The sequence below is a fragment of the Diplodia seriata genome (genome assembly GCF_021436955.1).
Source record: "Diplodia seriata strain FDS-637 chromosome Unknown scaffold_2, whole genome shotgun sequence".
NCBI classification, from domain to species: Eukaryota; Fungi; Ascomycota; class Dothideomycetes; order Botryosphaeriales; family Botryosphaeriaceae; genus Diplodia; species Diplodia seriata.
The window spans coordinates 3,717,655-3,744,813 of NW_027117309.1; the positions used below are offsets into that span (position 1 = coordinate 3,717,655).

General features: G+C 57.8%; 9 protein-coding genes across 9 annotated transcripts; 4 read left to right on the forward strand and 5 right to left on the reverse strand.

Moving 5' to 3' along the window:
- Positions 1-851: 851 nt before the first annotated feature.
- LST8 (TOR complex subunit lst8) lies at positions 852-1,891 on the forward strand (the record flags this gene model as incomplete). Its single annotated transcript, XM_066773963.1, has 2 exons — positions 852-895; positions 955-1,891. The coding sequence occupies 2 exons, from the start codon at positions 852-854 to the stop codon at positions 1,889-1,891; spliced, it is 981 nt and encodes a 326-aa protein (XP_066636530.1).
- A 1,145-nt stretch (positions 1,892-3,036) lies between these two features.
- On the forward strand, positions 3,037-3,553 carry SLS55_002482 (uncharacterized protein; the record flags this gene model as incomplete). The annotated part of the gene is made up of 2 exons (XM_066773964.1): positions 3,037-3,333; positions 3,386-3,553. 2 exons carry the CDS (start codon positions 3,037-3,039, stop codon positions 3,551-3,553), a joined length of 465 nt encoding a protein of 154 aa, XP_066636531.1.
- A 118-nt stretch (positions 3,554-3,671) lies between these two features.
- Positions 3,672-4,257, forward strand: SLS55_002483 (uncharacterized protein; the record flags this gene model as incomplete). Its single annotated transcript, XM_066773965.1, has 2 exons — positions 3,672-3,875; positions 3,934-4,257. 2 exons carry the CDS (start codon positions 3,672-3,674, stop codon positions 4,255-4,257), a joined length of 528 nt encoding a protein of 175 aa, XP_066636532.1.
- A 180-nt stretch (positions 4,258-4,437) lies between these two features.
- SLS55_002484 (uncharacterized protein) lies at positions 4,438-6,027 on the reverse strand (the record flags this gene model as incomplete). Its single annotated transcript, XM_066773966.1, has 7 exons — positions 4,438-4,521; positions 4,583-4,732; positions 4,791-4,917; positions 4,978-5,170; positions 5,240-5,521; positions 5,571-5,719; positions 5,798-6,027. 7 exons carry the CDS (start codon positions 6,025-6,027, stop codon positions 4,438-4,440), a joined length of 1,215 nt encoding a protein of 404 aa, XP_066636533.1.
- An 821-nt stretch (positions 6,028-6,848) lies between these two features.
- RNR1_1 (ribonucleotide-diphosphate reductase subunit rnr1) lies at positions 6,849-9,878 on the reverse strand (the record flags this gene model as incomplete). Its single annotated transcript, XM_066773967.1, has 6 exons — positions 6,849-8,965; positions 9,019-9,435; positions 9,489-9,504; positions 9,570-9,613; positions 9,679-9,792; positions 9,860-9,878. The coding sequence occupies 6 exons, from the start codon at positions 9,876-9,878 to the stop codon at positions 6,849-6,851; spliced, it is 2,727 nt and encodes a 908-aa protein (XP_066636534.1).
- A 927-nt stretch (positions 9,879-10,805) lies between these two features.
- SLS55_002486 (uncharacterized protein) lies at positions 10,806-13,649 on the reverse strand (the record flags this gene model as incomplete). Its single annotated transcript, XM_066773968.1, has 1 exon — positions 10,806-13,649. The coding sequence occupies one exon, from the start codon at positions 13,647-13,649 to the stop codon at positions 10,806-10,808; it is 2,844 nt and encodes a 947-aa protein (XP_066636535.1).
- A 1,524-nt stretch (positions 13,650-15,173) lies between these two features.
- Positions 15,174-18,129, reverse strand: SLS55_002487 (uncharacterized protein; the record flags this gene model as incomplete). The annotated part of the gene is made up of 8 exons (XM_066773969.1): positions 15,174-15,200; positions 15,247-16,058; positions 16,101-16,194; positions 16,253-16,336; positions 16,391-17,585; positions 17,639-17,759; positions 17,816-18,016; positions 18,078-18,129. 8 exons carry the CDS (start codon positions 18,127-18,129, stop codon positions 15,174-15,176), a joined length of 2,586 nt encoding a protein of 861 aa, XP_066636536.1.
- Positions 18,130-20,516: 2,387 nt separating this feature from the next.
- MPP10 (U3 snoRNP protein) lies at positions 20,517-22,754 on the forward strand (the record flags this gene model as incomplete). The annotated part of the gene is made up of 1 exon (XM_066773970.1): positions 20,517-22,754. One exon carries the CDS (start codon positions 20,517-20,519, stop codon positions 22,752-22,754), a length of 2,238 nt encoding a protein of 745 aa, XP_066636537.1.
- A 236-nt stretch (positions 22,755-22,990) lies between these two features.
- Positions 22,991-26,911, reverse strand: SLS55_002489 (uncharacterized protein; the record flags this gene model as incomplete). Its single annotated transcript, XM_066773971.1, has 2 exons — positions 22,991-24,207; positions 25,108-26,911. The coding sequence occupies 2 exons, from the start codon at positions 26,909-26,911 to the stop codon at positions 22,991-22,993; spliced, it is 3,021 nt and encodes a 1,006-aa protein (XP_066636538.1).
- Between the last annotated feature and the right edge of the window lie 248 nt (positions 26,912-27,159).

Consider the following 27,159-nt stretch of genomic DNA (forward strand, 5'->3'; position numbering starts at 1 on the left):
GAGTCGAGTGTTGGTTGGGTTATCGTGAGTTGGTGCCGGTTGTGTGTGTGTGTGTGTGTCGGTTGGGTTATTGTGACGGTGGAAGAGGCTGATCAAGCTGGAGGTAGAAGAGCACAGAGGCACTTGGGCGAAAGTGAAAGGTATGCATGATTTCAGGTGATCCATGGAACGGATTGAGGAAGTGGAAGTGAGAGGGCATCGAACCATGGGCGGCATCTGGAGAACCGCGGCGCGACAACATCATACCCCAGCAATCGAGCACTCCGCACCGGCTACTGATGCCGCAAGCCCTTCAGTACGCTCGAACATGGGGCTACGGCAGAGACACCCGAATGCACAAAATGTCCAGTCTACAGAAATGATCACTACGGGCGATTTGCCCACGTTATAACGGGTAAGATACCGCGAATAGCGTGCATTTACACAAAACAGCTAGAACATGAATTTCAATTGATCTTTTAGAAGTCAAAACATGCAAAATGCACAATATAACGTGTAAGTTGCACGTTATATCGTGTGCGAATCGCCCGTAGTGGCGATGCTGCGAAGCCGGACTTGGCGACTTGGCGAGAGCGAATAATGGTTCTGTGGGAAAACCCTGCTGGAAGGGTCCGTTCCGTTCCCCGTCAAAGTGGGCGGGATTTATTTTGGACGTGTGGGTGAGGGCATTGTTATGTGCACGGAGAACGGGCATGGAAGCCGTGGTGGTGGTTGCCTAAGTAGTTCTCTTGGGCCCCACCACCACGACCCGCTGTCCGCCGCTCCTGCTCCGTCGCGTCAACCCTCGCCGCACCGCGCAACCTCGCCGGCCGCCTCCCGCTCCCGCCCCTCGATTCCGCCGGGCCGTCGCCATGAGTGTCATTCTGTGCACCGCCGGATATGACCACACTATCCGGTGAGCCTCCTGCTGCTGCACTGCTGCCGCCCGCGCAGAGCTGACCGTCCGCCGTGTAGCTTCTGGGAGGCCCTGTCAGGCATCTGCTCGCGCACCATCCCCCACCCCGACTCGCAGGTCAACCGCCTCTGCATCTCGCCCGACAAGCGGTTCCTCGCCGCCGCCGGCCACCATACGGTCAAGCTCTACGACATCAAGTCCAGCAACCCCAATGCCGTGCTGACGTTCGAGGGCCACACGGCCAACATCACCGGCGTCGCCTTCCACTGCGAGGGCAAGTGGATGGTCACCAGCTCCGAGGACGGCACCGTCAAGATCTGGGACACGCGCACCGGCAACGTCCAGCGCAACTACAGCCACGGCGGCATTGCCGTCAACGACGTCGTCATCCACCCCAACCAGGGCGAGCTCATCAGCTGCGACCGCGGCGGCAATGTGCGCATCTGGGACCTGGGCGAGAACAAGTGCTCGCACCAGCTGATCCCCGAGGACGATGTCGCTGTCGCCTCCGTCACCGTCGCTAGTGACGGCTCCATGCTGTGCGCCGGCAACAACTCGGGCAATGTCTACGTCTGGCGCATGATCCAGGACCGCGACATCACCTCGCTGGTCCCCGTCTGCCGCTTTGTTGCCCACAACACCTACATCACCCGCGTCTTACTGTCGCCCGACGTGCGCCACCTGGCCACCTGCTCCGCCGACCACACCGCCCGCATCTGGTCCGTCGACACGTCGCAGCCGCACAATGTCACCGGCGCCGAGCAGCTGCCGCTCGAGCGCGAGCCTGGCGCCTTCCCGCTCGAGACAACGCTCCACGGCCACCAGCGCTGGGTCTGGGACTGCGCCTTTAGCGCCGACTCGGCCTATCTCGTCACCGCCTGCTCCGACCACTACGCCCGCCTGTGGGAGCTGAGCTCACAGTCCATCATCCGCCAGTACAATGGCCACCACCGTGGCGCCGTCTGCGTCGCTCTGAACGACACCGCAATCAACTGATCGCCTTTCCGCTCTTGTATTTCGTTGCTTTACTATACCCCGGGCTGTTCCTTGCTTCATGATACGCCTCGCTTCCAGCACAATCCTTTCTTTTTCTGTCGATTCCGTTTCGTCTCGTCGTCTTCCCTCACCGCGTTTATCGCACTCTATAATTATTCGTGGGAAAGGGACACGGGCGGCTAGGTCAATGGCGTAAGGGCGAATCGGGTCTGGGATATGACACTGATTTCTGGCTCTCAATCTTCATCAAGAAAGCGCATTGGGTACTTGTACCGACACAAGCACCTGCGGGGTGTCCTCAACCGCTGTAAATGCTGGGTTGTTGCTGACGCGGCGTCGGTTAACCACATGGAATCCAATTCATAGAGCAGAAAAGGCAGATTCAATCACTGTGATTATGTGAGTAGGTCCGGATGTGGATGTGAGTCTTGGACGCACGATTCGGCCAGATATTGGGCTCGGCTACCCAAGTAAGAAGAGTGTAGCGTCCTTGGTGGGACCCAGATACTCAAATCCTCTGCAACTACCCTTTCCAGATGTTGGGCGCCGTGCGGGGTATTCCAGACCACCGCAGTGTTGTCGCTTTAGTATCCGGCAGCTTGTTCTCAATGCTGACGTTTAAAAGAAGTGTCCCCGCAATTTCTTATCTCCTGACCCCACGAATTCGCTCACTGAATGGAGTACGATTGGTGCTTAGGCATCTACTGTCTCGGAGCGCGTAATCGGCTCCATCGACCCGAGGAGCTGCCCATCCCGCTCTCGGGAGGACTCGTGTAGACGTATATCCGCAAGCGTCTAGTATATATATAAGTAGGGCCATTATCCACCAACGGGCCCACACTCAGCCCTTGCGTTGCATAGCTACCGTTTGACGCACTCGTTTGAGAATTTCAAGTCATGGCGTCCGCAATGCCTGCCCCGAAGCCAACGACCAGGCTTGGTCACCCTCGAATTCTCTGCCCAAGCGCGGGCGTCAGGGTTTCCCCGCTCTGTCTTGGGGCTATGAACTTTGGTGAGAGCTGGTAAGCCTCGATTCATGGGCCAACGCGCGTAGTAGTAAATACTGACAGGATGCAGGAAGGTAAGCATAAGCTCACCATGTCGAGAGGGGAAAAGCCATGAACTAAGTCCCCTCAACGCAGGCGATGCTCGGCGAGTGCAGCAAAAACACGGCCTTTGAGATGCTGGATTTCTTCGTGGACAACGGCGGCAACTTCATCGACACGGCGAACAGCTACCAAGAGGAGGAAAGCGAGAAGTGGCTAGGCGAATGGATGGATCTGCGGCAGAACCGAGACGACCTGGTCCTCGCGACCAAGTACACCCAGTTCTACAAGCCTGATGCAAAGCTCCGGTACAACTACCAGGGTAACCACCGGAAGAGCATGTACCACTCGCTCGAGAACAGCCTCCGAAACCTCAAGACCAACTACATCGACATCGTCAGTAGCTCAAGCGGGATCACACGGCACACGCTGTGCTAACACTGCGCAGTTCTACGTCCACTGGTGGGATTTCTCAACCAGCATCGAAGAGGTCATGCAGTCCCTTCACCATCTGGTCCAAGCCGGGAAGATCTTCTACCTTGGCGCCAGCGACCTACCCGCTTGGGTTGTCAGCTCGGCCAATAGATGCAAGCTCCCAATCGGCCCCCTGGCTTGAGGGCCATAGGCTGACGTTTGAACACACAGACGCTCGAGACCACGGCCTAACGCCGTTTTGCATTTACCAAGGCAAGTGGAGCGCCGCAGACCGCGACTTTGAGCGCGACATCATCCCAATGGCTCGGCACGAGGGCATGGCGCTCGCACCATTCGGCGCTCTCGGCCAAGGCAAGTTCAAGAAGGAGGCCGGAGGGGGCCAGGCTCCGGCTGCGGCCACAGGAGACGCGCGCAAACTGTTCGTTCAAGCGGACAAGTACAAGCAAGTCTTCAAGGTGCTCGACAAGCTTGCCGTGGAGAAGGGCACGCTACCAACGAGCATCGTAAGTCGAGTGCCGCCGCAGCCTCTCCCGGAGACCATGCTTTCTGACCGTCTAAAAGGCCCTGGCGTATGTGATGGGCAAGACCCCCTACGTCTTCCCCATTGTCGGCGGCCGTACAATCGAACACCTCAAGGCCAACATCGAGGCACTGGACGTCGTGCTCTCTGAAGCAGAGATCGACGAGATTGACGCCTCGGCGCCATTCGAGCACGGCTTCCCCATGGAGCTCATGTTCGAGTTTCACGGGGCGCAAAAGTACAATTCTCGCATGACGTCCAAGGACGTCGTCCTCCTGAAGTGTGCGTCGTACTTGGAGGAGCCAGAACCGATCAAGGTATGTTTCAAACCCCTCGTCATCTACCCTCAAGCGAACCTTGGTTGAACACACCTAGCCTATCGGAAAGCCCAGGATCTGAGCATCTTGCCAAATGGCCTTCGCTGGTGGCGCAGTCAATTGGACATGTCATTCAAAACGAGTGGCCTGAGGTCTTTAGATATTGGAAGACCCTGTTTACGCAATTTGATCCACCTGGTTCCTTGCAGCTATACCGCCTTCACGTCTTCACTGCTTCCACACCTTGGCTATGAAGTCCTCAAAATCTGCCCAGAGGAGATCGGGTACCTCGAGGGCAGCAAAGTGACCTCCCTACCAATGATCAGTATCCTCGTTGGATTTTTGCCTTTTGGAGCAATCGAGTCGGGCATACCTCGTCATGTTCGTAGAAGTGCGTGATGTTCTTGTCGTTCCTGATGAACTCCTTCGGCACCGCCCCAATCTCGTATGGAAACCACGACAACCCTTTGGGTTTGCCGTTGGTGATGGGCTCATACGCAGTCTCAGGCGCACCGGAGAGCAACTATGATGAACGGGTTAACAGCCGATTCTCAACGACATGGATCGGGGTCAACACCAACCGCTCGATAGCACCAGATGGAGGTCGGGAAGGTACCAGTGAACCAATAGATGGACACGTTCGTCAGGATGGTGTCCAGCGAAGGTACGTGCGCCGGATCCGGCCACTCCAGCATCTTCTCCCCGATCCTGGTGGTAACAAAATCAGTACCATGTCCGCCTTCGCTGGTGGCCAGATGAGGCACCTACCAGGTCAGCAACGCTACAGGGCTGTTCCCGATCGTGAGCCCGGCCGTGCTGGGCCGCGTCGCATGGAGCATGGCGTACGCCATTCCGGTCTGGAGGAATTTTTTTCCCTTCTCGATGGCCTTTTTCTCCAAAGGGTCCGCGGGTTCGCCCGACGCCGCCGTGGAGGGTATGAAGTAGATGTTGAGATGCGCAGCTGTTTCCCATGCAAATTCTCATTCAGCAACCGTTGCCAAGCTGCAAGTGATTGGAGAGGGATACTGACCCTTTGCCGGTTCGTACACGGCGGCCAGAGTCTCCGCGATTGGACCGCCCAGATCACCGCCCTGCGTGATGTAGCCGCGTTTGCCGAAGCCGAGCGCGAGCATGGCCTTGTGGAACAGGCGGCAATTGTCCTTGATGATGAAATCCTTGTCGAGCGGCGGCGGCGAAGAGAAGCCAAAGCCGATGATGGAAGGCACAATCACATGATAGGGTAGTTTCTCGGGAGAAGAAGCGTATTGTTCCTTGAGCTTCAGGAGGATGGGCATGAACTCAATGAAGGATCCTAGCAATGCATGAGGAGAGGCATAGGAAGGATCGCAAGGTGGACTTACCGGGCCAACCGTGGCTAAGGTGGATTGGGATGGCATCTTTGTTCTCTGAGAAGAGGGCAGCGAAGTGGACCGAGTACTTCTGCCCATCATCATCTTGCACCTCAACCTTGAACTGTGGAATGCTGTTCAAGATTTCTTCCTGCTGCCGCCTTGCTCATTCAATTCCGGTCAGCACCGGCCACGATTGCTACGAACAGAGAGCTGAAGACAAGGAGAAAAGGGCTCACCAGTTGTATTTGTTCTGCCAATAGTCGACGGACTCGACCAACCAATCCCTCGGAATACCGCAAGACTGGTCTTTGTGCCCGTTCTCCCAGTTCGGGCGCGGGATAGGAAGAACCTCTAGAAGCGTCTTCAGTTTCTGAACCTCATCGTCCGGGACATCGATCTTGAACTGCGATAGGGCTCCATCGGGAGAGATGGGGAAGGGAGGTTGGCCGAACAACAGAGGCGACATTTTCGATCAGAGGCTTTCGACCGAGGTACACAGCTCACAGAGAGCAGAGGCTGCATATTAAGTCATATGCAGCATTCGGACCCCACGCCTCCCAATGTCTTGGCGGATAAGAAACGGACTATTCGGTAGGTGTGATTCCGTGCTTGCATGGGGCGTCGGACCCGGAAGCGTCCGTAGCCGAATGGGGCCGGGGTGAATGTCTGGGAGGAACACTGCTGACCGGCATGCTGACGGCCCTGTTCGTGAGTCGCAAAGCCCGTGGAACGCATCTTAGGTGATACGGGATTGCATCCTTCAACAACCAGCCGACTGCAGCGAGGATTTGCAGCTACAGCCTCTAGCACTTCGAAGAGATGGCGTAAGACAGGAGACCCGATGCACAAATGACCGTAGGAACGACTGATATCATGGTCAGTTATCAATACTCTCCAGTCGAAAGCAAATTAGAAGCGAGCAAGAGTGCAGGGAAGGTCGAGATACAATCACCAATGCACGCAGCAACACATCTTCCCCGCACCTGTGGCTCCGTCTCACCGCGTCCTCAGCTCTTCACTCGCCTCTAGTTGCCGCTGCAAACCTTTATGTTCTTTCATAGTCATTTCAATCCGGCACCCAAAGGATAGCCAGCTCAAAGAATCAGGTCGCTATATGCGCAACGGCTATCTAATTCGTTGCAACTTCGCAGCTTTCGATCGTACAAAAAGCACAGTCATCCGCCCACAACGCCCGTGAACCCAGTGTGAATACCCTTATCCAAAACAATCATTCCGGCCCATTAAACACAACACCTATTTTACTGTCATTTGCTTCACCATGGCAAATCAACCACTGCACATGAGGCACTCCTCCTTGTTCTCGATGCTGCATTGCAGCACTGCATCCGCATAGATGTCACCATCGCGTTCGTTTGAGTCCTTGCCCTCATCCTCGACCTGAGGGTCCTTGGGGTGCTGTGCCGAAGGCAGCTCTTCTTCCTTTGGGACCGCACCGTCCGGCTTGGTCGAAAGCAACTTAGGACTATCGCCGTCCTCCACGTCCGCCTTGAACTCAGGGACCGGGATCGCATCCTTCCTTGGCGTCATGGGATTGATCTTCCTCTCCTTGGACGGCGTTGTGGGCGCAGAAGGCGTCGAGGCCGGCGGCGACATACCGTTCTGCTCCGGCGAGTCGGATTTCTGCGCGTACATGGGGCGCGGAATCGACGCACTCTGGTAGCCGGCCGTGCCGAGGGTGCGGCGCTTCTGGGTGCGAGCGACGTTGGTATCGGCAACCTTGAGAGCTTCCTGGTCGACAGTGAACTGAATTGGCGCAGCGGCGGCCTGCGTACGGAGGTAGTACATGCCAGTCTTGAGACCGAGCTTCCAGCCAGCAAAGTGCATCGACGTGATCTTGCCCATCGTAGGGTCTTTCATGTGGATGTTGAGCGATTGGGACTGGTCAATGAAGGCACCCCGATCGGCAGCCATCTGGACGATGGTGCGCTGAGAAAGCTCCCAGACCGTCTTGTAGAGCGCCTTGATGTCGTCGGGAATGTTGGGGATCTGCTGGATAGAACCGTTGGAAGCGATGATGCGGTTCTTCATCTGATCAGACCACAGGCCGAGGTCGACCAAGTCCTTGAGGAGCCAGGGGTTGACGACCTGAAACTCGCCAGCCAGCACACGGCGAGAGTAGATGTTCGACGTGTACGGCTCGAAACACTCGTTGAAGCCGAGGATCTGACTGGTCGAGGCGGTGGGCATGGGTGCGACGAGCAGAGAGTTGCGGATACCGTGCTGAGCAATCTCAGCCTTCACGCTGTCCCAGTCCCAAAGGTCGGTCGGTGCCTTGTTCCACATGTCGTACTGCAAGATGCCCTGAGAGGCAGGACTGCCCTGGAAGGTCTCGTAGGGACCATGGAGCTTGGCAAGATCAATCGAGGCAGTGATGGATGCATGGTAGATGGTCTCGAAAATCTGGATGTTGAGCTGCTTGGCCTCGGGGGAATCGAAAGGCATGCGAAGAGCCAGGAAGGCATCGGCAAGACCGTTGACACCCACTGCGATGGGGCGGTGACGCATGTTGCTCTTTCTGGCCTCGGGCACCGGGTAGTGGTTGATGTCGATGATCTTGTTCAAGTTCTTCACGAGCACCTGGGTAACCTCGTGAAGCTTCTTGAAGTCGTAGACACCGTTCTCAACGTCGACGAAGGTCGGGAGAGCCAGCGAGGCCAAGTTGCAGACAGCGACCTCATCGGGGGCAGTGTACTCGACGATCTCGCAGCAAAGGTTGGAGCTGCGGATCGTACCAAGGTTCTTTTGGTTGCTCTTGCGGTTGCAGTGATCCTTGTACAGCATGAAGGGGTTACCGGTCTCGACCTGGGCCTCGAGAATGGCGTACCAAAGCTTCTGAGCGCGGACGGTCTCACGGCCGCGACCCTCCTTCTCGTACTGCTCGTAAAGAGCCTCGAACTCGTCTCCATAAACATCTGCCAGCCCCGGGCACTCGTTGGGGCACATGAGGGTCCAGGTGCCGTTCTGCTCGACACGTTTCATGAAGAGATCAGGAATCCAGAGAGCGTAGAACAGGTCGCGAGCCCGGACTTCCTCCTTGCCGTGGTTCTTGCGAAGATCAAGGAAACTGAAGACGTCGGCGTGCCATGGCTCGAGGTAGATGGCGAAGGCACCCGGACGCTTGTTGCCACCCTGGTCAACGTAGCGCGCAGTGTTGTTGTAGACGCGAAGCATGGGAATCAAGCCGTTGCTAGTGCCGTTGGTGCCAGCAATGTAGCTACCAGTGGCACGGATGCGGTGAACATTGAGACCGATGCCTCCAGCGGTCTTGGAGATCATGGCGCAGGTCTTGAGGGTGTCGTAGATACCGTCGATGCTATCCTCCTTCATGTCGATGAGGAAGCAAGACGCCAACTGAGGCTTGGGGGTTCCAGCGTTGAACAGAGCTGTGCTAGGTGTCAGCCTGACGAACCACTACTACGGCGATTGACTGTCTTACTGGGCGAAGCGTGAGTGAAGTATTTCAGGGACATGAGGTTGTAAGTCTCGATGGCCTTCTCAATGTCCTCGCCGTGAATGCCAACAGCGACACGCATAATCATCTGTTGCGGCCGCTCGGCCACCTTTCCATCGATGCGGAGCAGGTATGACCTCTCCAGAGTCTTGAAGCCGAAGTATTGGTACTGGAAGTCGCGATCGTAGACGATGGCCGAGTTCAGCTCTTCGGCGTGCTTTTGCACGATCTCGTACGTCTCCTTGGAGATCATAGGAGAGTGCTTCCTGTTCTTGGAATTGACGTAGTTGTAGAGGTCGGCGATGACAGCAGAAAACTGCTTCTTGGTTTGCTTGTGGAGGTTCGACACGGCGATGCGGGCGGCGAGGATGGCATAGTCAGGGTGCGTAACGGTCATATAGGCTAACTTCTGTCAATGGCTTTGCATCGGGAAAGCTTTGTAGGGCGGAGCTCACCAGCAGTCTCGGCGGCCTGGTTGAGAGATGGTTAGCAATTGCAACGTTCAACAGACGGTCGTGGCTGCTGCTGCTGCTTACCAGATTGTCCAGTTCAATGGTTGAGACACCTTGGTATACACCAGCTGATAGTCACTAGCGTTAGCCTGCAGCTCGCCCATAAGTTATCTGAAAGAAGTGGGATTCTTACAGATGACCTTCTGGGTTATGGAGGCGGGGTCGACATGCTCCGGGTCGAGTCCGTAGCACAGCCTCGACACACGGGCGGTGATCTTGTCGAATTGGACGCGCTCCTTGCGTCCGTCTACAAAGCACAGGCGTCAGTTGCATGGGTACGGCAAAGGCGGAGTCCCAAAAAGTCGTTGACATACCGCGCTTGAAGACAAACATGGTGGCGACAAGCTGTTTCTGTTGTTCTCCCAGTAGGCCCGCTGTTCCAGAAACAAAGGAAGGGAGCTCGAAGGCGGGCGAGGGGTATCACGGAAAAGGACTGGGTGGGTGGAGAGAGTGGTCGGGAGGAAGACGCGGCGAGCAGAGCGAGTTTTGTAGGCGGCGCGCGCGACGCGTCTGGCGTCGAGGACCGTGCGCTGTTTGTCGACGCGGGTTTAACCGGCATTCATCCTTGTGTCCATTTCAAAGCGCCCCAGGCAACTGCAGGACCAGGACCGACATCGCTACGGCAGCGCGTGCTGCACTTGTCCCTTGCGGCAGAAATCTGGGGAATCATGGCATTTTTGTGCGCTTCTCCACATGGCCTTGCCCGACTATGCAACGCTCTGCAGACCTCGACATGTCCGGCATCGGGCATTACGTCACGCGTGGCTCTGATACACGTTCCTCTACTGTTGCGGTGACTGAACTCACTATTACAGTCCCATTCGCGGAACGTTGATGGCTTTGTGGCATGGGATTACGGCTGAGAACGAAGTGTGATCGCTTTGCAACTTGTCTTTAGGGGTGCTGCAAAAGCACTCACATTTCCTCTTTCGGAATAGCTTCGATGGCCCGCAACCGTCATGTGTGTACTGTAACTGTAATAGTGGACTTGTGGAGCGCTTGAGACTACGTAATTTCACAGCTCTCTGTATTCTGTGTATCAACAAAGCCTGACGAGGCTTACCCAGTGGCTGGAGTCAACCATCGAACGCCGCAGTGATTGTAACAGACCAATTCAATCAATCAGACCAAGGCCCCAACACTCACTCCTTCACACCCCCGCCCTGCCCCCTCCAAAAATAAGAAAGAAAAAAACAGACGATGAAGATTTACCAACTCTCCAGCAGAACCTGTCACATCCGTCAAATTTGCCAATAATGTTCAAGCAGCCGCAGGCTTGGGAGTAGCCGCCTTTGCCTCCATTTTCTTCTTCATCATCTTCTCCGCCCACTCTCGGCTTGCCAGCCTTCCCCTCTCCGCTGCTGCGGCACGTGCCTGTTTAGCCGCTTCCTCCTTCTCACGCTTTTCTTGTTCCTGGCGTTCCTTCTCCACCTTGTCTCTGTTGAAGATGGCCTTGGCCTTCTGCTTCAGCGCCTGCTTGTCCGCGGTTGTGACCTCGGACTTGGTGACCGGGCCGGGCCGGAAAGAGAAGCTCGAAGACGGCGGATGCGGACCTTGTGAGGATGCTGCTGACGGAACACGAGGCTTGGCTGTCGACGAGGACGTGTTGGCGGCATCGTTCAGCGCAGCGACTGTCGTTGACGAGACAGACGAGGCAAGGGAAGACTGCGAGGATGTGGTGCGCTGCTGAGCCCCAACCGCTGAGCTTGAAGCGCTGGATGAATGCTGGGCCGGAGCAGGACGAGCTGGAAGGGCACGGCTGCGCTTCGCATCGACAGTACTCTGGCGTTTACCGCCAGCGCCGGGCTCCACGCGGATGGAGCTGCTACGCTTGAGAGTGCTGTCGTCAGCGTCTGCGCCACCATGCATCAAGCCTTCACGCGCACGGCTTGCGGCTGTCTGACGAACTTGCGCGGCCGCTCCAGGTTTCTTGATGAAGCTGGGAAGTGGACGGGCCTTGAACTCCCGCTTCTTCTTCTCCGCAGTCTCCTTCTCGCCCCGTTCCTTGTTCTGTTCACCACTGGCAGCCTTCTCTGCCTCACGTTTCAGTCGCTCCTCCTTCTGAGCCTTCAACTTAGCAGCGATTGCTTCTCCAGGTAGCTGGAATGTTGGCATGGTAGGTTGTTTCGTCGATTTGAGAGGGGGCGGTGGAGTAGGAAAAGACACGGACACTGGGCGGCGCTTCATCGCAAGATAATCAACCACTTGGCCTGCAGACCGTTGCTTGCCACCTGCCGAGCCCTCTTCCTTAGTCGGCGCAGCCCGAGTACTCGCTGAGCGAACGTGCGAAGGCTTAGCAGCTGAAATGGGCGCCGTAGCCGATCTCCCGGGAACTTTGGGAATAGGCGCAGCGGATTTCGTGGCAGGTTTCGGGGCAGGTTTCGTAGACGGAACCGTAGATGCTCTTTTGGTGATAGGCTTCATGGTTGTGGACGGCCGAGGAGCAGCCTTAGGCTTTGCGGAGGTAGAAGCAATGTCCTTTCTGGGAGCAGGTTTTCTCTCTTTAGAGTCGCTTATAGCAGGAGTCTCGGCGGCATCCAGTGACTTCCCAACATCCTCAAGAGCGTCCTCAAGCGCATCCATTTCCTCCAACGAGTCCTCAAGCTTCAATGGCGGCATGGCTTCCGATGCTTCCTCCACCGGCTTTTTCTTGGCCGAGCTCATACAGATCTCTTCCAGGATCTGTTGCTCCACAGGGTCAAGTTCAGGGGAAGATGGCGTCTCGATTCCCGGCGGGGTTTCTACTGCCGGAGCGGATTCGGTAGCTTGAGCAATTTCAGCCTCCATAGTCTCGATGGTTGCGTTTTCAGGCGCCATGGAGTCGACTGGACCAGTGGGTTGCGACTTGATTGGCTCAATGGAATGCGATTCGACAGGCTCGGCGGTAATGACGGGCGGTTCGGGTTCCGGTTCAACAGCGCTCTCTTCAGGCTTTTGATCGTGCGGCTCAATCCCTTCCATGGAGGCCGTGACCTCTTCGACTTGAGGCTCTGGAACTTCTTCCACATGAGCTGTACTTCCTTTGACTCCAGTGTCTGGAACATCTTCAGGAGATTTGACATCCTCGACCTGAGGCTCTCGCACCTCTTCCTCGGAAGCTTTGACCTCCTCCACTTGAGGCTCAGGCAAAGGTACAGAAACTTCTGATTCAGCGGTCTCATCTACTACGTCTTGTTCATGTTGCGCATCATGAGACTGAAGGGCTTCATCTTGGGGTGCCTCGGTAGGGTCATCATTCGTCTTCTTCCTCGTAGCTCTCTTGGCAGTCGTGTTTTTTCCTTTCTTTGCTGCTCGGCCCTTTGCCTTCTTTTGGGGAGCCGAGGCATCCTCCTCTTCTACGCCAGCGTCTTCCTGAGGTGTTTCCTCCATGGCATCACGTTGCGGCACTGACTGCTCTGAGACGTCAGGCTCGGCGGCGGCATCTGGCTCCAGTTCCGGCTCTGGATTCTTTGTCTTTTTGGACCTCGTGGACCTCGTCCTCTTTGGCGCAGGAGTCGGCTTTGCTTCCTCTGCGGGGGCCACCTCAGATGCCTCGGGCTCGGCGGGCTGCTCATCTTGCGCCTCAACCTCTCTCTCCGCGTGAGATTCCGTTTCTGGGTCATTCGCCTTTCTCCCTCTTGTTGACCTGGCCCTCTTCGGAGCGGGCGTCGGCTTGGGGGCGGGCTCGCTTTCTTCCTCGGCCTGGCTTTGCTCAGCTTCATGCGCAAGCTCGGGCTCTTGCGCCTTTGCCTTGCGACTCCTTGTGGATCGCGTCCTCCTTGGCGCTGGTGTGGGGGCTACGTCCTCTTCTCCTGACAGATCCGTTTGAACCTCAGCCTCAGGCTCAGCTTCAGATGCGTGCTCGTCTTGCGCTTTCTTCTTGCGCGCGGCCCTCGTTGCCCTCGTCTTGGGCTTGTCTTCGACCTCGTCCTCCTCAACCGCAGCCGCAAGGGCGCTCTTGTTCACGGCTGTTGGACTCAGCGGCTCGCGGAGCGCATCCTCCATGGCGGGCGGGGTTCCGGAACGTTCGGACGCGTCTTCGATGGCGGGGTTGTTCTCGTCGTGGTGTGCGATCTCTTCGGCGGCTTGCTGAGCGCGCGCAGCGGCGCGGGTGTTGCGCGCCATGGTTGCGGTGTTCCGATTGGAAATGTGGATTCCTGGTAGCGCGGTGTGACGCTGGTCGAGGGCGACAATATGTATGCAAGGCAAGCAATGTCTGGCGGGCGCTGGGGATGCTGGGCATGCAGTGTGTTCCGCCGTAGGGTGCGCTTTAGGGGGCCAGCGAGATTGCAGGCGGCCGGAGCGCCACTCAATTCGTGTTTCGCCTAGCTCTCCGCGATCGGCGGGTGCAGACGGCACGGCGCTGGTGTCGCAGGGCGAGGCTGAACAGGCCAGGCGCGGGCAGAGCACTCTCGGGCAGTGCTGGCGATGGCGGAACGGAGCCGGAAAGCGGCGTTGGGCGGGCTGGGTGTTTGTATTTTGCTATTGCTTGATACGGAAAAGCGCCGATCACGGACGCAAATGGAAGCTCTGGGCAGCGCGCGCGTTTCGCCCGCCCAGACGCGTCCGGCCAGATTATCATTGTCGTAAATTGGCCCTTTTGGCCTTCCAGTCCGCTACCCCGCGCCTGCGCTCCGCTTCCCCGCATTTACCGCTGGCACCAACGTCAGCGCCAGCCTGGCCCGCTTTCTGGGAGCGCGATGTGCGTTCCGCGATGGGCCTCCGTGCACACCCACGTGGCAAGTACCCTCCCGTCAGTGCTTAGTTACTGTGAGTCTAAATTATGACTGAGCCAATGAGGCCGGTTTCATTAGTATTGCACCGGTTTCTCGACAGGCATGAGGGTCGGGACATTGACACCATCGTTCCTTCTTCTACATACCTGGTACCCGTAACGATGCTTCGTGGCATCTGGCGGAGTTGTCGCAAGCACCCACCGGGCAAGCTGGCATCGGGTTGGACTACACAGTATAGCACTTCCATCCCTGCTGGCGGGAGAGTTGCGTGCCTATGTATCTAGGTATATCAATTGATCGCCTTCGGCAAATTTAGCAGCATGCATCATGTAATTGGCCGCAGATAAGGCCATCTAGAATTGTCTCTCAAACCCTTGCGATCGGCCGATGATCAAAGACTTTGTGCAGCAGGTCCACCCGGATAGGCTGCCGAGTGCGGAGGCGGCTGGTAGAACCATGCCGCGCATCCTATCTGTTTGTAGATCCTTTTTGATGAACATAAACCAGCTGGGTGGCGAACAAGATGCCGCCGTTGCATATCTACATGCCACTCCCATGAAAAGTCAGATTCCCAGATCGTTTCGACGAGTTGAGCCACTTTCAAAAAAAAAAAAGACGAAATCGAAGTATATACATCTACGGCGGCTATAAGGTAGGTCTGCATTGAAGTTTTCAGCGCGACATCAAGTATTGTCGCACAACAAGGAAACAGCGGCTGGCAGTATACCATCTGGAAATAGGCTGGGTATCGACAAGTTGCAAGTGTCCCCTAACACCACCATACACCTTTTGGAGGCCTGTAAACACCATGTCTATAGCAATAAACAAGAATAAACAAGAAGCATCGAAGCAGCAGTCATGCGCCACTCGATCCTGCTTCAGCTCAAGAGCCAAACAAGCAACCCACCATCAGCTACGCACACTGCTGCAACCACTGCCGCTACACACAACCCAGCGATCAGGCCCAAGCTTTGCCTTTTGCTCACCGCGCAAAGGACACCCACGATAGCGAAGACTAGATTAGCAACCACACCCACCACTACCATGATGTTGACTTCTTTGCGAAGCTTCCTCCGGCTGGTCGCAGCAAGTGTCCATGTTATGAGCAGCACTATGACCGATGCGGCGAGCGAAGTCATGCAGAGCCGGAACTTGGTCGCTTCACGCTCGGCGCGGCGCTGCTCAAGGTCCGCAAGGAGCTCGTTCAGGTCAGAGGGATTGGCTCCTAGAGTCTGTACCGGACTAGGGCGGTAGCTCCAGCGAGCTTCGGTAACCGAGTCTCTTGGACGGAAGAGGTCAAGGAGACGGTTGCGACGATCAGGCCGATGGGACTTGCCCGATCCATGTGGGTTGTTGAGATTGTCAGGCATGGTACCGTAACCCTGGTTCTGCCCGCGGGCGGGGGAGCTCGGCTCGCCATCATCGCTATCTTCAACACTATTTGCTGTTGGTGACGCAAGGAGCGAATCTTGCTCCAAAGGCCTGCGGCGCGACCCAATTGCATTCTTCAGCTTGACAAAGAGCTTGCCGAGGGTTTCTTGTCCTGGGAATTTGGGAGATTCAAACGGATCCACGTAGATTACATATGCGTCTTCGTCCTCGCCGTCTTCTGGGTTGTCGTACTCATTCCAGTAACCCTGAGTGCTGGTGCGGGGTTCCTGCTGTTCGTCCATGGCGAAGTCGCGCAAGTTCGAGCGCCTGGGTTTCTTAGAAGCGCTCAGTGTAGAAGGCTCGATTTCATTCATGGATGTTGCAGATGATTCCCCGTGCAGCGTTGTGTAGCGGCTAGTCTGGCCGTCTGTCACGGAAGAATTGGACACTGACGTATGCCGGGAGCTACCCGCTTCGAGATGCGGAACCGCACTTCCGCAGCGGGAGGTGTGCTTTGGTACGGCTGCTGGAACCTTTCTGATATCACGCTCTAGCGTTGGGAGCTGCGCAACGTCAGTGTTAGGGTTGTCAACAACTCGAAGTGAAGAGGAAAGTCCCTACCCAGTATGGCGGCTGCATGGAAGATGGTTTGCAACAGCTCCAGATGGCGTGCGCCTCCAACGAAAAGCCTCTGATGCGCTCGGTCTGAGGAATATGAGTCAGTGACATGGTGCATGAAAAACCAGATGATGTACTCACAAGGTGGCTGTGGTCCAGGGTGCGGATTAGGTCGTTCGTTTGCGCTCCTTCGCAACGGACTTCTAAAACAGCGAAAGGGAAGGCAGTTGCGTCCTGCCTCGCTTTCTTGGGCCAGTCACTCTCAACCAAATCAGACAGCCTGGGCGCCTTCAAACAGATCTCGCGATCCAACACTGCCCAAACACCGTGATCTGAGTCGTTATCCATGCCAACGAAGCGGCTGCGCTTTGCGCTGATTTCTGCGATAGGACAAAACTCTCTGTGAGACATCAACCATGCGCGAAGGTCGTCGACCGGGTCACGCTCCGAAACATCGGACTGGGAGGCATGCTCTTGGATGGGCGACAAGCCAGACGGCCTCCGAGCATGGAACGGTCGGTCCAGAGTAAGGAAATCACTGAGATGCTTGCGCTTTAACTTAGCGCACACGGTTGCTCCGCTGTTTTCTTCGTCGTATTCACACGGCACGCAGACAGCGGCTTCACCACCAGCATTCCAACGAGCAGTTCCCAAAACGCGAGTTGCCGGCTTCCCGGGCGTTTCCTCTGCATCTTCGACGGTTGTAGCACTTCGTTGCTGGGCGTACCTCTCCGAGTCATCGATGAAGATAGCACCGACATCATCTGCTCTGTCATTCAGGCCGTCTAGCCTCTCGGAGGAGTCGCGCCGCTTTGGAGTTTCAAAAGGAGATGTCGGCTGGGACTTGGCGAGTTTGCCCTCGAAAAGTCGCAACGTCTGGAGAAGCAGGATCTGAATCTCGACGATCTGTTCTGTATGCACCCAGTAGGTAGCACGGGCTCCTGAAGGCCCCAGAGGAAGTGTGGCTAGGGCAGTATCAAGATCCACCTCATTCGCGGTTTCGGCTGCGGCATGGATTTTGGATGGGACAGCCTTCAAATCCGCCGATCCGGCGGGATCGACGGGGTCCTCGTCGCTCAGGGCGATTCTGGGGGTATCAGGGGCTTTGCCGGCTTGGTAGGACTCTCGCACAGCATGCAGCGTGTCGCTCCAATAGTTCAATAACGGAGCAAGATCAGCCTGTGAGAAGGTTCCCGGCTGGCTCAGAACCTCCTGCTTGAAGCGTTGCTCCAGCAAGTCGGAATGCGTCCATTTCTTGTACTTCTTGAGTAACTTTGCGAAAGCAAGACGCTGTGCGCCGACGAATCGGGCCAGTGACCGGACTTCCTCGCCCGCCCTGCATACAGTTAGCCTGCGCCATCATGGCCACGCACAACCACCAGCGCATACCTTAGCACGTCGCCCTCTATCTTGCCATACTTTTGCCGGCGCCTTTCGGATATGTTTCGGTCCGTGGGAGAGGTAGCGCGTTCGCGGAGGGTGAATTGGTTGATCTGCTTCGTTACATGGTCTGCATGGGGGTCAGCACGGAGGCGCGAGCGAGAGGCTTGGTGTATCCCGGCATACTCAGACGGCGCTCGATTTCGCCCGACTTGCTGCGCACAAAAAGATCGATTCGCTGATGCTCGCCGGAGAGGATGTCGAACAACTGGTCCTCGAATTCGCAGCGGTCCACGTCGGGCTGGCCGGGAATGGAAACGGCCTTGCCATTGCCGGGGGTGGTGTGCTCCTTGATGAGGTGTTTGATCTCGTCGTAGTCGAGATTATCTGCAGGAGGGCGCCGGGCATCAGCGCAACGACGTCATAGACGGAGGCGGGCGCGACCTACACGGCCCCCATTGAGGGATGGATCGCTGGCGCAGGGTGTCGCCGTACTTCATCCTCCAACAGCGTCGGCGTGACGGACCGGAGTTGGGGCAGGCGGGAGGACGGGAGGAGAGCGACGGAGCAGGGCCTTGGGAGCAGCGCAGAGCATGTGGCTGGCGGCGGGAGAGGGCGGATGATAACTGGCGGACAGAAGGCGGCGGGCTGGAGGCAATGGGTCGCGCAGAGCAGTCCGTGCGACTTCTGTAGCAACGGCAGGGCGCTGGCTGAGTCGGGCGTGGACGGCCATACTGCGCTTGGCTGCTTCGCGGTTGATAAAAGTGCTGCCAAGACGCGCAAAAAGCTGCGGTGACGCCGCGCAGATCCCACGGCGATGCGCGTCCCGTGGCTATCGGAGATGGCGAGGAATTGGCAAGCAACGGCGGCGCCTTAGCTCCAACGTCGACGGAGCCGTTCCCGTCGCCGACGGCTGCGACTACAAGAACTGCCCACGACGCCGCACCCACGTCCTGCGGGCATTGACAGGGGCCTTCGCAACGACGTCGACGCACGAGCCTGCCGCTGCGGATCGTGGGCCTGCTGCAGGGTCTGGGCACGGCGCCCGGCTCCCAGCGGCCATCCATCATCCATGCTGCTGGAATGGCCGCAGACGGCTGACGGCGGGGCAGCGTTATCGATGCTTCGGGCTGCCAGCGCAATACGAGTCGCGCGCCATCATCTCGCGCCGGCATGCGAGGCCCGCTTGCGTGGTATGTATTGCGATATGCTCCCCCGTTCCTCGCATCCAGCCCGCGCCCCGCATTTGCGTGCTCGTCGCCGCGTTCAGGCCCCCGAGGCGCTGCTGATTGTCCGTGGTCGCGTGTCCAGCTACTGCTTCAGTTGCACCCCTCGCGACGATTCAACCAGGGCACAGATCTTGCTCAACAGTGCTAGCGCGGTGCTTAGCACCCTCCATCCCCTCCGCCAATCAGCGCTCCCGGCCACCGTCGGGCTCCTGCCTTTGCTCTCAGGGCCTACTGCAAAGGTTCCTGCCGTTGCTTTCCGTCTCGAGGCCGGGCTCCTCCCGTTCCATTTAGACGATGGCATTCCGTCGTGCCCTCTCCGGCCCCTGTCGAAAAGCTGCTGGCCCGTCGACTTGTGCTGGCACTTTGCAGGATATGCCGCTTGGCAATCGTTCCCCGTATTCTGTTGGAGTTGCTTGCATTGTAGGACCTCTGGGGCTCGACAAGTGACATGCCGCCGTGGGTATTTTTCCTTTCTCTCCCCCATCGCTGCCTACCGACTCGTCACAACATCCTTTACTGTGCCGCATCGGTAAAGACGAACATACTACGTAATCCCAGCGGCGCTGTGGCCGAATCCGCGCGGCTCATGTGGATAAGTTCATTTCATGGACCCCGTAGGGATGCTCGAAGAAGATCCGGCCAAGCTGCTGCAGGCTGTAGAGACGCATACGACCCATAAAGGTCAACGACGGCAACAGGCCCACTTGTCGGACCTCCGCGCATCTGCTGCATGACGGTATTTTGCATGTGACCGGTCCAGCAGCGTAGTCATGGTGGCCGATCGCTCTGGCCTGGCTCTTGAGATCGTGTGATGACTGCGGAGATCTCGTCTTCACCACCGTTTCAACCGCCGGACCGCACCGCACCATGTATTGAGATCCTCGCAAGAGCCTACAGAAACGAACTGCCGTGCATATGCAACATTGTGGCTCTTGACGGACCCCGGGCATCCAGCAAAGGAGAAATGATATTACCCTAGCCCGGCGTATCGACGAATGGTTCATGCAATTGCAACAACCGCCAGGATCTACCGTCCGCGATTACGTGAGATCAACGAGAAGGCAAAGCCTGCTATTACCGAGAGGACTACTTGATACTACACTGTCCTTCGGGGCATACCTGGTCCACCAAGTCGAGGCCGTTGCAAGCATAGACCTGTGCCTCTACCCTGTCTGGAGCAAGACGGGAGTTTGCCGATGAACTCGACCCACCCAAACGTAACCCTGCTTGCAAACATGCCGGCAGTTTGCGTACCCGCTCCTGGGTGCTGCGGCTGGCTGTGCGGTGTTGCGTGCATCGGAAGTCTGGCACGAAGAGACCCCGGTCTAACATCCATGTTGCAGCTGACGACTCAGGGCGCGTCCTGGACGCACGTGTCTGAGGATTGGTTCGCAGACTGCTGCGCCGCAGGTCTGGACGTGGGCAATCAGACGACGCCTAAATGTGGGGCCGGTAGTCGACAGCCGTCGCGAGGAAGTCGTGCAACAGAGGCCGGGGGAGGAGCCGGCGGAGGCGGAACTGGGTTACGGTCGGGGCGGAAATCCTTGGCTCGCTCGCGCTAACTCGCGCTAGCAACCACCGAGCGCCCGACCCTAAATTTTTCTGGAGAGCGCTGCGACACTGGCCTTGACAGCGCACACATCCGCACGCCGCACACCATGGCCACTCTTTCCTTCTCGCCGACGGGCTCGATATCGTCGCACACCCTGTCGTCTCAGTCTGTCCAACCGCCGTCTTCCTCCGACGCCAACTCCGCCGCCGCGCAAGCTCTCGTCACAGCCCTCTCCGCCTCTCCGCACGACTTTCTGCAGCCCACGTCAAACTTGCACAATGCCACACTCGCGCTGGCGAAGCATCTCCTCGATCCATTGGCCTCTGGCGTAAGCGAGGTCCAGGTCAAGCGCCAGCAGGAAGCCCGCAAGAAGAGGAAGCGCGGCGAGGGCGACGCCGAGTCCGGCCCGGTGTTGCAACTGAAGAAGGTCCACCTCGAGGGCTTCGGTGTTGAACAGGTCTGGGAGCAGTCTAAGAGGGTCCTTGACGCGGCGCGAGCTGAAGTCGAGCGTGACTTGCCTGAGGTGCTCGCCGAGACCGATGGCTTCTCCGGCCAGAATGACGTTAAGATGGTCGGCTTCGGTAAGGACGGCCTTGAGGTTAGTGGATCGGATGACGATGAGGAAGGGGAAAGCGAAGTAGGCGAGGAGGGTGTGGACTGGGACTATGAGGGCGACGATGTTTCTGAAGAGGCGGACGAGGATGCCGAGGAGGAGCTTGAGGAAGGATTCCACACTGAAGAGGAGGATGAGGGGTCGGATATCGATGACATAGACATGGACCGGGACGATTACGACGACAACGATGCATCACAGGATGACGAACCTGCTGCTGAGTACGTTCCCGACCCGAATGGTCTCAACGACGGCTTCTTCTCCATCGACGATTTCAACCGCCAGGCAGAGTTCCTGGAACAGCAGGATGCAAGGGGCGACGATGAAGACGCTGCTAGCGACGAAGAGGAGGTCAACTGGGCCGAGGATCCCCTCAATTCAAACTCGCTTGTCGCCAGAGGCTTGCAGAAGGAGGGTGCAGAGGATGCTGAAAGCGAGGACGAGGAAGATGGCCCCACATTCGGCAACATGGATCTCAATGCACCAGAAGGAGCTAGTGATGATGACATGGATGATGTATCCATTGCCGAGGGGGAGATGGATGGTATGGGCGACATGGGCAATGCCAACAACATCATGTACGCCGATTTTTTCGCCCCACCGGCAAAGAAGGCCAGCAAAAATAAGAAGGGCCGTCCTCATCCTCACAACTTCCCTTCCGCGGATCAGAAGGCTACATCAGCGCCGAACGACGAGGACGTGGAGAAGACCATGGCTGCAGTCCACCGCGACCTGTTTGACGAGTCGGACGATGACCAAGATGCCTCGGATCTCAGCGAGGTCGATGCCGACGACCCCAAGGCGCGCAAGTCAACCCATGAGCGCCGCCAAGCCAAGCTTGCGGAGGAGATCCGCCGCCTCGAATCTCAGAACGTGGCAAAGAGAGAATGGACTCTTTCTGGTGAGGCTAGAGCGGCAGACAGGCCGCAAAACTCGCTATTGGAGGAGGATCTAGACTTTGAGCGCGCCGGCAAGCCCGTTCCTGTCATCACTGCAGAAGTCAGCGAGGACATTGAGTCTTTGATTAAGCGTCGCATCATCAACCGCGAGTTCGACGAGGTCATCAAAAGACGCCCCGAAGACCTTGCCACCGGTCCTACCCGTCGCGGAAGGTTCGAGTTGGACGACACCAAGGCGCAAAAGGGCCTCGCAGAGGAGTACGAGGAGGACCACCTGCGCAAGACGGACCCGAATTATGTGGACGTCAAGGACGAGAAGCTCAAGAAGGAGCACCGCGAGATCGCAGCGTTGTGGCGTGACGTCTCGGCGAAGCTCGACGCCCTCAGCAGCTGGCACTACAAGCCCAAGCCTGCGGACGCCAACCTCGAGATTCGCACCGACGCGGCGGCCATCACCATGGAAGATGCCAGGCCTACGGCCGGCGGCGACATCGGTGGCTCCAACATGCTCGCGCCACAGGAACTGTACGCACCGGGCGAAGAGCGGACAAAGGGCGAGGTGGTTACAAAGGGCGGCATGCCGATCGCGAAGGAGGAATTAAGTCGCGAGGACAAGAAGAGTCGGCGGAGGAGGGCCAAGGAGCGTCTGCAGAAGGCCGGTGGACCGGAGAAGCAGGAGAGCAAGCAGACGAAGGAGAGGAAGGAAGTTGTCAGCAATCTCAAGAAGGGCGGCGTCAAGGTCATCAACAAGAAGGGCGAGGTCACGGATGTCGAGGGCAAGGCTGTCAAGAACGGGAGGGCGCAAGGTGGCGCTGGCAACTTCAAGCTGTAAAAGCATTCTGGTTTGGGCCTCGGAGTTGGGGGGTAATTGGCATGTAGATTCAGACTCCGCTTCACGCGGAGAAACGCTGGAAAAATGATTTTCGTCTCCAAGCTGGACGGTACTGCTACCACTTCCTGACCGTGAGTGAGAAGACCGAAACCCGGCCAGTTCCCTCTTTCCTCGCAACGAAGCCTCAACAACCATCCAACAGCATCCCGCGCACGAAAACAAAAAAAAGCATCACATCACATCCCGTCGCCCTCTTTCAAGAAATACTTCGGATCCAGCGCCCCGCAATCCGCGCTCCTCGCCTCCCCCTCGAACACCATCTCGCTCACCACCAGGCCGGTGCCGGCCGCATTCGACACGCCCCACTCGTCATGGCCCGTCGCCAGCCAGCAGCCGCGCACGCCCGGCACCGCGCCCACCATGGGGCCCACCTCCTCGCCCTCCCCGTGCCGGCGGATCTGCGGCTTGTAGCACGCCTGCCGCACCACGACGTCGCCGTCGCGTATCCTGTCGCGGTCGACGACGCCCCGCAGCGCGGCCCACACGTCGGCGCAGCGCCGCCCGTCGACCGCGACGTCCGCGGCAGAGGCGGGGAGCGGGACTGCGTAATCGTCGCCGCCGGCCACGTAGACGGTTTCAGCGGAGGAGAGGGCGTCGGCGGGGCGGGGATAGAGCTCGGGCGAGACGACGGAGGAGGATGATGGGTAGGAGGACGGGGGAGTGTCGGGGGGAGGTGCGGTGATGATGTTGGTGAAAAGCACGTAGGGCGAGATGGGGCCGGCGGTGGGCTTGACGACGATGCTGTGGCCGCGCGGGGCGAGGAGAGCGGCGCGGGGGAGGAGTGTCGGGGTCCAGGGGCCCGCGGCGAGGATGACGTCGGTTGCGGGGATGGTGGTAGGCTCTTCTGAGGCCGACGAGCCCTGGGGGACGTAGGTCACGGACGAAACGGCCGTCTCGTCGGCCGTGTAGCGGATGGCGGTGGCGCGGCCGTGGCGGAGGGTGGCGCCGGCTTCTTCGGCGAGCTTGGCGATGGTGGTCGTGTAGAGGTACGGATGCACCTGGGCGGAGTTGCGGGGTGTGCCAATCTCGGTGTAGGACTTGATGCTTCCGGGCCGGAGCCAGTCGAGCTCGGGAGGGTGGTCGGGAGCGCCCGCGGGGGGAGTTTGGTTGGCGTCGTGCCTTTGGGCCTGGAGGTCGACCTCGGCGCAGTGCACGCGGCGGTATCCCCAGCGCTTTTCGCCGCCATGCTGCTCCGCGAGCTCGCCGTGCGTCCTGAAGCTCAGCGGTGCGAGGCATTTTGGAGTCGCCCAGTCCGCAACCAGACCGCCTGCTTTTCCCGAAGCACCTGCTGCGATCTCGGATGCTTCGAGAACGATGACAGAGTGGATTTTGGGATCAAAGTGGGCATGGCGTGTCAGGAAGTAGCCGGCAGAACAGCCAATTGCACCACCGCCTGTACGATGGATTAGCGCAGGGAGTATGCATTCATGGCTGGGTACCTGCCAATGATGACAATCTGCCTTGGTTCTGTGGGCGAGAATGTGGAGGACATTTCAGAGCGTAGGTGGCGGGGTAAGTATGAGTGACGTCAGAGCGTAAGGACAGCACTCGAGGCCTGGGGGCTGCGATGAAGACAACGAATCGAAGCAGTGTGCTCGTGTTTTTTCGTCGGCTGTTCAGCTGAATGGAAGTCGACCTGACGAGGATTTAGTTATGGCTGTTGGGATGCGGTACGGCTTAGCAAGTGGGGCGTCGACATCAGCCGAGAGGAGCATTGATTCACTGTGCGTCACAAAGTTGTTATGGCTGTCTTTGGGAACAAAATGAATCGTTACCACAGTCTCATCAGCTAATGGGGTAATAGCAGCGTCATGAAGAACTCTGACGGTACTTCTCGTCTCCGCATTGACCTTGTTGTTCCGTCCTAGATTTCGGTGCCCAATATTTCAGATTTCGATTTGTGTACAAGTATTCTGCTCACAATATATCAACCTCTTGCCACCAAATAGCCGTATGAAGTCTACCGAGAATAGACCATAGTATCTCGTCCCCAGTGCCCTGTGCCTAAATCTCGAGACAATCAATGCCAACAACAGAATCTGGGGGTATTCCAAGCCTTCAATCGCCGGCCCGTTTTCAGAGCTTTCAATCCAGTCCGCCTGTTCCACGCTTCGGGGGAGAAAAAGGACCAAAGCCCCTCACCCAGTGCATCTCTCCTCCGGCCTAATCCACTTCAGCCCCAATCCGTCAAATACTTTCTTTTCCGCATCTTCCCACTCTAACCCTTCCCCCACACCATCTGGTCCCTCCAGCACGACGACCTCTCCCGTCCGTCTATCCCTGACCCCACTACTATCGTACTTCCACCCCTTCACATGCTTGGCATACCTCCTCAAGTCGCGCTGAAAAGTCGTTCCGCCGCTCCATCCTGCAACTGCACAACCGACCGTTCGCCAGGGCGAGATGATGATGTCTACACGGCGATGGACGTTCGGGTTCTTCGCCTTGGGATCCTCGGCCAGAACCTCCTCCTTCGACGGCCACTCCGGGTCCTGCCACACAACGAGGGCTTTGTCGAGGGTGTCGAATCCCGAGCTCTTCGGGCCAACCATGGTGCTAGACGCGCGGTAGGGAAGGACGGACTGGCCACGCTGCGTGTTATGGAGAGATAGCAGCAGCGTATGCGTTATCAAGCTCTCCCGCTCGAGGCTGGCTATCAGGTCCGTGATAAGATTCTCCGTGGCGTGGAAGTCACGGTGGGTTACAATTAGGTCGACGTCGCCGGGGGCCTCCTTACCGCGGCGGTACCCGCCCACGACGATGACGTCGACCCGCTCGTCACGCACCCGGATGGCGTGGTCCCGAACGACTGCCGCGATGCGCTCGACTTCGGCCCGCGGAATGCCCTGCTGGAATTCGTCATAGTACTTGACCCCGATCTGCTGCACGCGTGACAGCGTACTCCATCCAAACTCGACCACATCGTCGAGATCGCGCCAGCCACGCTCGAACAGGAACTCGCGTGCGGTGTGGGCGCCGACGCCCCAGATGTCGTAGAAGGTGCGGAGGATCTTTAGCATCTCATCCCTCTCAGCGTCTGCGACGGCGGAGATGGCGCCTTCGTCAGCGTTTTTCCATTCGATCCAGAGGTTGGCAATTTTCGCGTCGCAACCAGGGAGACGGAGAATCTCCTTGGGGTGAATGATTCGGTGGGGGTACGCGGCTACAGCGGCGATAGAGGTACTGTATGCTCGTACGCCGACCTCGTCGCCGGTAAGAGTGCGCGTCTGACGGATGGATTTGAGCTGTTGGATGAAGCCAGCATTGGGTGAATTCGCAGGGGTCGGGCGCTGGCAAGCATACTTGACTCCCCTCGCAACCCAGTCCGGAGGCGGAGGAACATCACTTGCGGGCTCTCCTTCATACTCACTGGTGGTTTGCTGGAGCAGTGCTGTTTTGTGAGAGGTGTGGTGATTGTGGCGACCAAAGCGGCGAACGCCGCTGTGAGCAGGAGCCCAGCGCGTTGTGCTTGGCTTTTCCTGACTGTCTACTGTCCCAGGATAGGCGTCGGCTTTGGCGCGTTCGAGGATGCTGTGTCCCGAAGCAAGACGTGGCTTGTGAAGTAAATGGACCGATGACGGAGAGGCGGTGGAGGAAGGACCATTGCAGATGGGCTTCCCTTCATATACAAGATAGCTCTGCAGAGGCAAGAGTTTCCCAGAATTCGACGAGTCATCGAGCCATTCCATCTTGACGACTTTGATCGTATCGCCATGAAGTTCGGCCGTGGACAAGGCTCTATCGTCCTCGTTGGAATCGGCTCCGCTCTCCGTCCTCGGGCGTTTGGCTGGTGGATCCGGGTTGTCGGATGCTGGCGTGGCTTCGTCAGTATGAAGGTTGCGGGAGCGCAGCTCGATAACAGCCCGTCGTTTGGTGCCGACCTTTCCCAGCACCAGCTTGGCCTCGCAGACATCATAAGTTATCTGGCCGCCATACTCGGTGATTTTATCTTCCAGCTCATGCACGTCTTCGGCAGCGAGGTGAGCTGGTAGGACAAAAAACGGCGGCAGCGTGCTCAGATCCAGACCAGAGGCCGATTGAGGAGGGGGCGAGCTATGTGTGATGGTGGGTGAGCAACGAGGGGACGAAGATGTCATGATGGGTGCAAGAATGTCCAAGAAAATGGCAGTCAACAGATGCAGGAGACACGGGGACGTAGCCGGGCTTCATGGTGAACGAGCATTGTATGTACGCAATGGAGACGGAGCGGTTGCGGCGCGAACAAAGTGCGAGTGACGGCGTCGCCTCGGCTGACGTGAAGCTGACGGCGCGGCCACGACTTGTTTCTCACTAAGTAACACGCGCCTTCTTCTTTGAGAAACCTACAACAGAAACAACACCCTGG